This window comes from Phodopus roborovskii, unplaced genomic scaffold (genome assembly GCF_943737965.1).
Source record: "Phodopus roborovskii unplaced genomic scaffold, PHOROB, whole genome shotgun sequence".
NCBI classification, from domain to species: domain Eukaryota; kingdom Metazoa; phylum Chordata; class Mammalia; order Rodentia; family Cricetidae; genus Phodopus; species Phodopus roborovskii.
Genome location: NW_026126442.1, coordinates 1,705,273 through 1,717,537, shown reverse-complemented (window position 1 = coordinate 1,717,537; position 12,265 = coordinate 1,705,273). Strand labels below are relative to the sequence as shown.

General features: G+C 48.7%; 1 protein-coding gene across 2 annotated transcripts in view; it reads left to right on the top strand.

Annotated features, from left to right (window-relative positions):
• The window catches only part of Pax5 (paired box 5), a 178,385-nt gene that overhangs the window by 26,373 nt on the left and 139,747 nt on the right, over positions 1-12,265 (top strand). For both annotated transcript variants that reach the window (XM_051187702.1, XM_051187703.1), the window contains exon 5: positions 2,144-2,272. In XM_051187702.1, the coding sequence (XP_051043659.1) occupies positions 2,144-2,272 (129 nt within the window). The remainder of the gene's footprint in view (positions 1-2,143; positions 2,273-12,265) is intronic.

Here is a 12,265-nt window from a genome sequence, read left to right as displayed (position 1 = left end):
AGTGTGTGTGTGTGTGTGTGTGTGTGTGTGTGTGTGTGTGTGTTTACTTCAGGGGTCCAGAAGGGGGCGATGGATACCTTGCAGCTGGAGTTACACACAGTCACAAGCTATTTGATGTGGATTCTGGGAACTGAACTCAGGTCCTCTGGGAGAGCAGCAAGTGCTCTTAGCCACTGAGCCACCTCTCCAGCCTCCACTGCCATTCTTTCTTTAAATAAAAATCTGAGCTTCTCATAGTGATGAGAAGCCTGGTAGAGGCTCATCAGTCTGTCATTATCTCATCCAGTGGGCCACACAAGTGGCTCACCTCTGAGTATCAGTTTCCCCCTTCTTGTATCAGGGAGGGCATAAGCCAGGTTTCTGACCCTTTAAGGGTAGCTATTTGAAGCAAGGTAAGACAGAAGTCCTTGCTGCCCAAGACCATTCTTCATTCCTTATTGCCATTGGAAAGACCGTACTATGCTCATGCTGTGCGGATCCTGGGGTTGGAGAGGAATGTCAGACAAAAGTTCCTGTTCTCAAGAGCTTCCAGTCCCATGGGGGAGTGTGGGAAGGGAGTTTGAAAAAAAAATATGAACAAACAGAGCAACCAACAAAACAAAATAAAAAACCAAAGCCCAGGAAGCAGGTCTGCATGAGTAGCAGGAAGGAGGCATCTCTCTGCTGGGTGGAATGACAGGATGGAGGAGGGCTTCTTGGGTGGGGTGAGGGGGTGTTTGTGGCTGAGATTTCACTTGTGACTTTAACTGTTCCAGGGCACGTAGAATGAAAAAAAAAAATCAAACTATCCTTCATTAGCCTTAGAGGAATAATTCTATAGTAACTCAGCAGAGTGATTTGCTTTACCCCAGAAATTTATAAAACTTTATCTCACATGTATGCAGCCTCATATTGTCTGCTAACTTATTGCACATTGAGGACAGTTAGAGCTCACAGGATGAGTGACAACTCTAAAGTCATATGTGAAGCCAGAACCTGAACCTGGGTCCTCTGTGCTCAGTGTGAATGCAAAATACCTAAGCAAATGTCATTGAACTCTGCCAGTGACACAGCCAAAGCTGCTTTCCATGTGGCTGTTGTTTGATGTGCCAAGTGATCTCTTTATTCCTTTGCACCTCAATACAGAGAGGTCATGGATTTGCATAAATGTATTTGAGGAGCTTTTGCTCTTTTTTTTTTTTTTTTTTTTCTGGTGAAGGGAAAGAGAAGCTAGCAGTTTCTGCGTTGGTCATTGGTATCTCTTAGTGAGATCTAAACTCTAGCTCAAATGTGAGCAGAAAGGTACCCTCTAGCCAGGGGCTGCCTCTACTCCAAGGAAAGTGTTATCACTCCAGCCATGCCCTTCTCTGCAAAGTAAAGGCTCCACCTGCCTCCAGTTGGTTGCTCAGAGAAGTGTGTGAGGGGTGTGAGAGAGGTCTAGCTGCTCATGGAGGGGTGTGTGAGGAGGGAGTCTACTGATCTTAATGAAAGGAGGGAGAAACCCCACATCTCACAAATGGAAATCCAGCCACAGAGCTAGAGAGGATCTTCAAAGGTCTCCTGGACTCTAGACTAGAGGTCACTGTGAAACTTGCTGAAGTCCCCCCTCCTTGCCCGTTGAAACTTAGAGACCCTGCCCTGGCCATAATAAGTCATCACCTCTGTTTCCACTTCTAGGAAGGGAAATTTTAGACCTGAGGCTTTGAGTGCTGCTTAGTTAGTTCACTTTGAATCTCTTCACCTCATGAAACTAACTTTCCTCATTTGGCAAATAGAAAAAATAATCAGTAGCACGACCAAGTGAAAAGCAGAGTATCAGTGGGAGACACGTCTTTCTCCACTATTCATCAACGAACAACATACTTTTTATTACACTTTATTTACTCCCTGTGTATGAAGCTGTAGACATACATGGCTGGAATGTAAGCAGAGATGAATGTGACTTAAGTATGCAACCAGGTCTTTTCCTGGCATTGGAGGTGGCATCAGCTGCCTGCCTCCCTGCATCCTCCCGTCTCCTGCACCCTTGGGCTGGCTAAGATCTTGTAATTCCCTTTTTATTCTGTGCTTGTGTTCCTTTCTGCTCAGTCTGTGGCAGTTGTACCCAGCCCAGTGTTTTTAGTGAGCACCCTTGTGACAGACCCATACCCCTCTCCTTCTACAGTGTCTACAGGCTCCGTGACGCAGGTGTCATCAGTGAGCACAGACTCTGCAGGTTCCTCATACTCCATCAGTGGTATCCTGGGCATCACATCCCCCAGTGCCGACACCAACAAGCGCAAGAGAGATGAAGGTAAGAGATGGCTGTGCATCCCTGTCGGGAATGGGCCAAAGTGCTCTGTGAGGGGCACTTATAGAGCAGGAGCGAAAGGGCCAGCTCAACACCCTTACCTGCAGGGGACCCGGGTTCCCAGGGACCCGCCCTTTCTTCTGAGGCAGGGAAGACAGCCAAGCACCTATCTGGGACTCTTTCCTTGCTGGTCTCCACCCATTTTCACTGCCTGGGGGAGAAAAGTTACCATTGGCTGTGCCTTGCTGCTTTTAAGAGAGTCCTGAGGACAGAGATGGTGCCTCAGGGCTGCTGTGTAGACGGTCTAAGCTCAGTGACAATGTCTGGGCAAGAGATGGGCTGGGCAGGGCAGCCACTGCTTTGCTCTGCAGTGAGGGGCACATGTGAGGAGAAAGGGCAGGGACTGGAAGCACTCCTCTGTGGACAAAGCGAAGAGATGATGATGAAGGGTGGAGGGAAATAGATAACCGTCTAATTTTGGTCCTGGGACCTGAGATGAAGGATCACTGGGACCTCCTGGAGATTACAAAGATGACAGCCTTTTCCTGTGCTACCTGGGCTATTGGAGCTGGCCACCCCTGTGTAGGGCACAGGCTACTGTAACCTGGTGTTCTTCCACTAAATGACCCCTCTGGGAATCTATAAAACCTTACTCAGGAAGTGTGTGTGTACGTGCATGTGTGCGCGTGTGCGTGTAAGCTGTGGTCTGGGGCTGGAGAGCAGAGTGACAGAAACTGACTCAATTATCTATCTGCTGGCTCGAGTCTTCCTCAGCATCATGTAAGGGATGCATGTTGTCAAAATACATGCCTAACTACTTAAGATCTGTAACTAGAAATTTAGTCAGCCCAGAAGTGGATTGGTGTGGGGTCTTTATGTCCCAGTCGTTGGAGCTGGCCTCGCTTGGTGTGTAGTAGTAGTCCAAGCTGGCATGATTCATGGTTCTCAGAGGCTGCTTCACCTCCTTCCCCAGCTCCTTGGGAACAGATGTCAGAAGTGTTTAACGCAGCGGGTTGCTGTGCCAGCTTGCTGCAGGAGGCAGTGGGCCTGCCATCTCTGTTGGTTTATGGAGTTGATGGTGTCATCTTTTTTCTCTGTGTCACCTGGATTCTAGGCAGATGTGCCAAGCTGATGCCTGGCTATGTTTGATCACAGTGAAGGGGTGAGTGCCAGGATGCACCTTTGCAGATGAAAAACCCGGGCAGAGATTTTTGCAGAAAGCAAAAAAAGAAAAAGAAAAAAAAAATCTAGTTTAATGTTTATTAATGGACAGGCTCTGATGGGGAGAGTTCATGGTGCTAGAGAGTTATATGGTTAATTGTCTTTGATCAGAAGCAGCTTTGTGGCCTCTCAGCCAGGCACACAGCAGCTTGGAAGGTGGTTGGTGTCCTTGAAGGTTCTGTTGATCAGCTTGTTAACTGAGGATGGTGGCTGCTCTGGAGATACTAATTTAAAAGCATTTACCTATTTGTTTGTTTATTTACGGGTGGGAGTGCGCAGGGCCACGTGTACACTCGGGGATCAGAGCACAGCTCACAGGAGTCAGGGTGTAGCGGTGCATGCCTGCAATCCTCGTACCTGGCAGGCTGAGACAGGAATATGAGCCGAGAGCCAGGGTGGGCTGCACGGTGAGGGCCTGTCTCAAAGACAACAAGAAGAATGTTCACAATGAGATGTAGGACTGATGGTCTGCGGTCCTCCCAGTCCTGAAGTCCCAGTTTCAGAAACTTAGGAAGATTCGGGTGAAATGTCAGTCTGTGGTATGGAGGCTAAGATAGAAAGACTTAGAAGCCTTGGAGAGTTTACAGGATTGAGAAGAACAGGGAACTGAGTGAGGGCACTCCCGGCTGCCCTGCTTCAGCAAGAACAGAGCAGGTCACGTAGAACAGTGGCTCCAGCAAGGGTCACATGGCTTGTGTACACTGGGAAGTACAGAACTGAAGAACCCTGAGGCTTCGCTCCCGGGTGTTACCTGAATGCTTGTCACTGCCCTATCCTCCAGAGAGGATCTATGGAAGGGAAGTAGCCCGTGGCTGGGCAGAATCTTTGCTGGGAGTGTAAGAGTGGTGGGCAGCAGAGCATGGCTAGTAGGTTGGGTGGTGTTGAGGGTGTGCTGAAGTGAGACCTTGAGGTCGGGGTCTTGGGAGCAGAGAGTATGACCCAGTGACCAGGGCAACACAGAGAATGGCTGGGCTTGGCAGGAGCCAGCTAGGACGAGGCCTCTCTCTGTGAATATGGAAGGGTGATGGCCTCTAGGATGGTGAGCAGTCCCTGCAGGAAAGGGGCGTTCAAGGGTCAGGAGGAAGGCAGCTGAGCATCTTGCTCCAATCTTCATGCGGTAATGGAGACATCCCAGTGGGGGCCCCCTACTCGGCTGGCTGGTACACTATCATCTTTAGCTTGGACTTGGGTTTTGCCCTGTGGGCATTTCCTGCTCAGACTTCAGATTTGGGGAGACCAGTGGTGGGGTACAATCTCACACAGAGGGCAGACGAGGAGCATCAAGACTGAATTCAGGCTCTGAGAGCCAAAGGGCAGAGTGTGAGGTGACCTCTCTCTCGGGGTGGAGTGAGCAAGGCAGAGATGGCCTGTTTCAATCTAAAAGGGACTCAGGAGGCTCTTAGGAGATGCATCAGAGGACTAAGGAGAGAGAACATGCCAGTCAAAGGTAATGGAGAGTGCCCAGTCTGGGGCTGACTGCAATGAGCATGTGTGGAGAAAGGGGCAGCCCTAAGACTCGGACCAGGAGAGAGGTAGCAAACATGTCAGGTGGCTCAATACTGACTGCAGCCCCTGAAATCTTAGTTTGAAAATGGGATGGCTTTAGAGAAATACTGTGCTGAATGTTTGGGTGTATTAATGTGGTTTTGGAAATGACTGGCCCACCAGCCTTGTTCAGTAGAAGCAGAACAAAAGCCATCTGTGTAATTAACCACTTTCTGGAGACCAAACAGTAACAAGAAAAACAAAGAGTGACCGTGTCCTCATCTACTCTCAGCACTTGAAGGTGGGATTGAGTTTAAGGCCAGTCTGGCTACACAGCAAGGCAGTCTCTAAAAACTAAAGTCAAAGCTGGGTGTGGTAGCACACACACACACACACACACACACACACACAGATCAGGAGTCTCAAAAATAAACAAACAAAAATTCAATCAACCAACCAATCCCCCACCCCACCCCAATAATGAGGAAAAAGGAAAAGATGAATGGAATTAGGGGGTGAGAAGATGGCTCAGTTGGTACTTGCCACACATGTGTGGGAGTCTGGCTTTGGCCCCCCTGTACCCTAAAAAGCTTCCCAAACATCAGTGTGAGCCTATAATCCTGTTCTGGGGAGACAGAGCCTGAGGATCTGTCCTCACTGGCTAACCAGCCTAGCCAAACTGCTAAGCGCCAGGTCCATTGAAAGCCCTGTCTCAAAACAAAACAAAACAAAACAAATAAACAAAAGAACAAACTCTGGAGCAATAGAGGAGGACATTTGCCATTCACCTCTGGCCTCCATATGCCTGTGCACCTGCCCACACTTGTATGTACACACATGCACACTTACACAGAAACAAGTAGAATTAAGAACATATTTTCCTAGTCTAAAACATTATCACTTCAACATATAATCAAGTCTTAGGATATGCCACGCTGCCTGTTTCTTTTTAAACTAAGTTGTTGAAGCATGGTGTGCATTTTACAAGCATAACACATCTCTGTTTGGATGCCAGACATCAGAAACCTCAAATCAAATGTTGTCAATCTTGCCCAAGACGATGACGTTTTATATTTGAAGTGTTTTTTTTAATTTGCTATTTGTTTTAAATTTATTAATTAGTGTTACTGTGCATGTGTGATGTGTGCGGGTTAGGGCATTTGCATGTCACAGAGTGCATGTGGAGTTGAAGGTTCACTTTGTGGATGTGGCTCTCCCCTTCTGCCTTTATATGGGTTCTTGGTTGAACTCATGTCATCAAGCTTGTGCCGCAAGCACTTTCACCCTGTGGGTTGCCTCATCAGCCTGGTGTCTGTCTTTAGATTTTAAGTATATTGAAAAGAAATGAAATGAAAAAAAAATTAGATATGTGGTTGGTTGAACATGCCTGTAATCTCAGCACTTGGGGAAATGATGAAGGAGAAGAGGATGCTGGGAGTCTGGGGGAGGCCTGGATTATACAGTGAGTTCAAGGCCAGACTCAGATACATAACAAAACTGTTTTAAAACAAGAAGTTTTAGTTCTTGTTTTACTAGCCTGTTCTCAGTTGTACTAGCCATATTTCCAGTGTTTACCCATCACAGTAGGCTAATGACTACTGTATTGAACAACACTGAGTATGTAATAGGTGTTTAATAAATGCTTACTGGTAGAATGGGCCACGGGCTTTTAATTCCAGCACTTAGGAGGCAGAGGCAGGTGGATCTCTGTGAGTTCAAGGCCAGCCTGGTCTACAGAGTGAGTTTCAGGACTTCACCATGACTACTGAGAAACCCTGTCTCGAAAAGCCGAGAGAGAATGAGAGAGAGAGAGAGAGAGAGCTCATAACTAATGAGGACAGCAAATGGGATCTCTGGTCTCTTTAGTCACAGGGTTTCTATCTAGCAGGTTAGGGCCTCCACAGAAAGCCCTACTAGAGTAAAGTCCTGGGACCACAATAAACAACTTAGGACATTGAGAGACCAGCACATTAGCAAGGGGCCATTCAAATTCTGATTTTAGGTTTCTCTCCAGGATGTGTCTTGGACTATACCTGGGGATATGACCCTTGTATCCAAAGTTCAGATGAACTCTTCTGTGGCTGAGGCAGCATCAGATCCCTGTGGCCTCTGAGGATAGAGCCCAGGTGGTTAAAGGGGGCTATGGGGAACAGAACACAGTGAGTGCATCGTGCATTTTCCCTCACACCAGCTAGACTGGAGCAAGGATAGGAGAGCTCACTACCATCAGCCAGCGTAGTGACTTCCTCATCACTGAGTTATGAACAGGGGCTGGACGAAAGAAGAGTAGATTCGAAGAAGGCATCTGTTTTGGTTGCTGTGACCTTAGGAGGCTATGACAGCCAAGGCAGCTAGTACTTCTGTGACATGCAGAGTCTGAAGTGGTCTTCCTACTCATCTCTCCCTTTGCTGTCTTGTCTGGCTCTGAATTTGCTTTTCATGGGACAGAACTGGGTAAAGGCCGTGTCTTGGGTGGTTCCACCCCTTGCTCAGAGATGCCTGGGGGTCCTGGGCAAGGCTTAGGCCTTCAGGGTGATTTGGACCTTGGGGAGAGGCAGCCCGGTCCCTCCGTCTCACCTGTGACCTTCCATGGAGAAAGCTGTGGCAGTGGTCCCAGGACCCTGCTGGGTTAGGCTTCAGTGACGGGAGCTGCTGGCAGGCTGGACTTGGGAGCATCAGGCGGGGCTGTGAATAGCAGCCAAGGGTGAAAGGGCAGCCCCTCTGCTGCTTCCTGGGACTTTGATCTCCAGCGAGGCCTTCTTTTGCCTTCTTCCGCTGGTCTCCAGGCCCCCATTCAGATCCCCTCGACCTCCCCTCCCGTCCTCCCCTGAGTTTGAAAGGCTTTGAATATAGGAGGTCAGCGGAGTGAGAATCCTTTCACCAGCTCAGAAAACAAATGCAATCCAGCACCAGTGTATGGATGACTCTGGACCACAAGCTCCCGCGGAGGCAGCCAGGGTCAGTGCAAACAGGCAAACAGGCTTCTGGCTTTTTAGGGAGGACAGGAAGGACAGCCAAGACCTTGAGGGCCAGTCCGTTAAAATAAAGCCAGCTCAGTGTGACCCCACAGTGAGATTGGGTGAGATTGGGGCAGTTGGCTGTGGACTCCTCTCATTACTGTCTGTTCTTGCTGCTAGGGTTTTTTTTTTTTTTTTTGTATCTCTGGTGGTGCCTTTTGTTTGGGGGTTCCTCTCATGCCGGGTTCTCCTAGGTCTGTATGTTTTCTATTAGTCACCCACCCTGCACACTTTCTTTTCTTTTTGTGTATTTTTCAATCTCTCTTTCTTATCAACCCAGACAAGAAACTTCTGTCACTTGGTCAAAGCACTACCCAGAAAAGCCCTACAGGACTTTGTTGTGGAGGGATGGGGTGGACAAGGCTCAGCCTTCACTCCAACCATAGGTTGGTAGGTTCTGGTCTGTCTGTCTTTTCCTGGACACATTTCCTGCACCCTGGGCAGAGGATGGGGGAACTTCCTGGCAGATTTCCTAGAAGAAACTGGTATGGGCAAAGCTGGAACTCTTTTGTCGGGAGTTCGTGGCAGCCCTTGCCTGTAGATCTCAAGATTTCACAGAACTATGATCTTTGGGGAGCTTTGCCTCCCAGAGATGCTGGGCCTGGGACACGGTCTGGAACATTCTAGAGCATGAGCGGAATGGTCTGAGGACTTCCTGTAGTGAGATTTTGAGCAAGTACTGTGGTTTCTGAGCCTCCAGATGAAAGGGAGTGGCTCTGCCAGAGGGTTGAAGCTCACACTTAATAAATGGCTACGGTTGTGAGGTCAGTCTTGGGCGTAGGATGGCAGGCTCCAGCCACAGTTCAAGATGCTTGGCAGCTGAAACTCACCGGTCTACCCACCACCGACTTCCTGTTTATAACAGTCAGGGTTGGGGGAGGGGGCCCGCTGAAGGAATAGAAGGAGGAAAGGACAAGCTGGGGAGTCCGCAGACTTCCAGGCTGAACAACAGTGCCCCCAGGTGTCGGCTGCAAAACCAGGGGCCACTCTGTCCGTTTTCTTTTCCTTCAGGAAGAAGTTTCTCACTCTCCTTCACAGGGGTGGGGGTGGGGGAAGGGGCCAAGCAAAAGTCAGTTTTCAATAAAAAGAGGATACCAGGTGGTGTCCACCAGGGTGGAGGACAAAAGCAGAGTGCCTGGGGTGGAGGGCTGGGTGTCTGGGGCATGGGTTCTTAGAGTCAACAGCTTATATCAAGGGGAGCAGCTAGGAGGTTAGAGCCCCTCCTCCAAGCTCATTTTACAGATGAGAAATGAGGCTGGGATGGAAGAGGAGTCTGGGCGGGTCAGATGTTAAGCCCCAGGAAACCTGGATCCTCCGGTTTTCCTTGGTGCCCTCTGTGGTCCTCACTGTTAAGAGCCATTGTGGCCTTGCCTTGAGTACGTCGCTACACAAGGGACACTTCCCGAGCTCTAACCTTCCAGCTGTGGCTTCCTATTTCTCCCCTCACTCCCATGATTCCAGGCTAGTGGTGTTTTCTGAGCCCGAGGCTCACTCATCAATGCAGCCATCTGGCAGGGGCTGCCCAAGAAGTTGCTTAGCCAGCCTGTTGGGGTCGTTCATAGCCAGCTCACTCCTCTGTGTGGATACTCAGTGCTGGCCATTCATCCTTCACAACTGACTTGGCCCATGAATGCTTCCGGGGTCAGCATGGAGCCCTGGGAAGCAATGAACCTGGCCTGTAAGAAGGCATCCATTCTCATAGTAGCTTTTAGGGGGCACATAGGTGGTTGCTGCCATTTTGTTGTGGCCCCTGTTGTGACTTCCCCAGCCCTGTGAGGGGTGTCATGTATACTCATCTAGATAGTCTCTTCCCTGAATCCTCTTGTCCAGGCAAGAACCGTGACCAAGGTCCCTTACCGCAGACACCATTCAGAGCTAGGTGGCAGTAGGCTGGCTGCTGGTCATTATTTCATCTGGGGGTTGAAGTCAAATCTGGAACTCTGGGTGATAACCACTCTGTGGATTTCTGGGTGGCTACTCTCAGCCTGCTCTAGCACCTCAGCAGTGCTAGTCTCCAAGCCTCAAAATCCTAAGGTTTCTAGAATCCAAGCCCAGACCCTAGAGAAAGAAGTTCCACTCCTCCAAAGGCCACGGGAAGCAGGTTCCAGGAGTGGCAAAGGGTGTGTAAGCTTGAATGCAAGTGTGTGCACCCTTGTGGTCAGGGGTGTGGGTAGTCCTGCACAGGCCAGAAGAGGGTGAGTTGGGAAGTCAATTCTTGGGGGTGGGACCAAGGAGCCACGCTTCAGATGTCCGGAACAGTGGAGCTGGGATCATTTATTTTATACTCCCCAGGGCATAAAGCTCTGGCGACACCCAAGGATGTGTTGGGGGCCACAGAGATGCTAAGGACCAAATATCTGACTCTTCCTTGTCCAGCCTTTGAAACTATGGCACTCCAGTTAAGATTCAGGCAACCAACTGCAAGAGCTCCTGGGCAGAGAGTCCAGGTGGTCTCTCGCTGATCTTAATGGGCTTTTCCCTAGGGCTAGGGGCCTGTCCCATGGGTCGGGGTAGGTTTCAGTTCCTCCCAGCTCTGGTCCCTCAGTTTCACTTTGATTCAGTGAGGGAGAGCCTGTGTGGGAGCCAGAGCCATTGAACCCCTCCACCCCTCTCTGTTTACATGCCTGCTTAGCCCAAGCCTTTCACAGACCCCTAGACTCTAGCACCCATTCAATGCTTTTGTGTTCAGGGAAACCCCAGGGATAGGTTCTCAAATTTTGGGTATTGGGAACCCTTTAAACTTAAAAATTATTGTGTACTAATTAAATTATTGGACTAATTAAAGTAAGTAAAATTAAAGTATTAATTTATGAAAATAGCAATACTATAACATACAAATCATGTATAAGCATTGTTTTCCAGACTGAAAATTTAGTAGGAGTGATACTACTCTATACCCGTGCAAGTTTCCTTAATGTCTGGTTTGACAGAGGACAGCCTGCACACTCACTGTCACAGAGCCACACTTCCTAGGCTCTGGGAAACTCCACTGTGTGCTGGAGTGAAGGCAAATGGCATTGACATTATGGTGAAGATAGTTCCAACCTCACAGACCTCCTGCAGGCTTGGAAACCTCCTGAGTCTCTGGACCACACCTTGCGGTTCTCTGCACAAGCCACTCCTGAGTCTAAATGTGCCTGCTCATCTCTCCTGCAGACAGGGAGAGCAGATATGTGGTTTTAGTTAAAAGAGGGGAGATGTCTCTCATTCTTAACTGGCTGGACACACCCGGCGCAGGCGATCCTCTCACACAGCAGATATGTAGTTTCTGAGTCTTCTTTCAGCCTTTGCTTCCACCAGAGAAAATGAGACCACTGAGCGTTTTGTATTCCAGCAGGGAATTCTGTAGAGTTTGAGGTCTGGCTCCCCTCCAGCTTACAACCGATGTCTTCACTCAGTTCAGTTCTGCAGTAGATTGCAGGTCCCACCCTGGGCATATTTTTGGTGGGAGAACAATCTAGCTATGATATTGATTGGGAACGAGATATAATAACAAAAAATAAGAAAGTGCCTTTAGTATTTATCTTCATGCCTGGTACTAGGCAAAAAGTAGATCTGAAAGGGGATTTTTGATCTGGTCACATAGGGGCTTCTGGACATTTCTAGAACACCAGGGGAGAGTGACTCACATGCATGTGTGTGCAATGTGTACTTGTGCATGTGTCCAATTTCATTCTGACATCCCCATCTTTACTTTCACTGGTGTGCCTATCATTTGCATTTGTCTGCACTTACCTGGAGAGAAAGAGCCTGCCCAGAGGCAAGCTGAGATGTTTCAGGGAAAGAAGATGCATTAAAAGAAGTTATAAAGAAGATGATAGTGTGAGACACTGCTTATAGTGTAATCAAGTGAGCTATGAGCAAACAGAAAGGCGTGGCCCTCTGGGAAAGGATTAAAAGTGAGGTGGGGTTAGAACTTCCCAATACCAACCACCAGGTGGCACCATTGACCCAGGACAGCTTAGTTGCTGTCTAGGGTATCAGGGCAGTGGGTACTGGCCATTTGTGAATTGATATGCTTGTTCCTGGGCAGGAGTGGCATGCCTGGGTAAGCCATTTATTGGAGTCTCATTTTGCTGCTGGAGGGGGGTCTGACCATGGTTGTTGGGGTCAAGTCCATTTATATATATTTTTTCACCTTGTGGCTAAACCTTTCCAGGAATTCTTTGCTCTACCTTGAGTTTTTACTTGGTGTGTGATCTTGGGCAAGTCACCACTTTCTGAGGCTTGTTTCCTTTGGTGCTAAAACAAACAATTGGATCTTAAGGGTCGC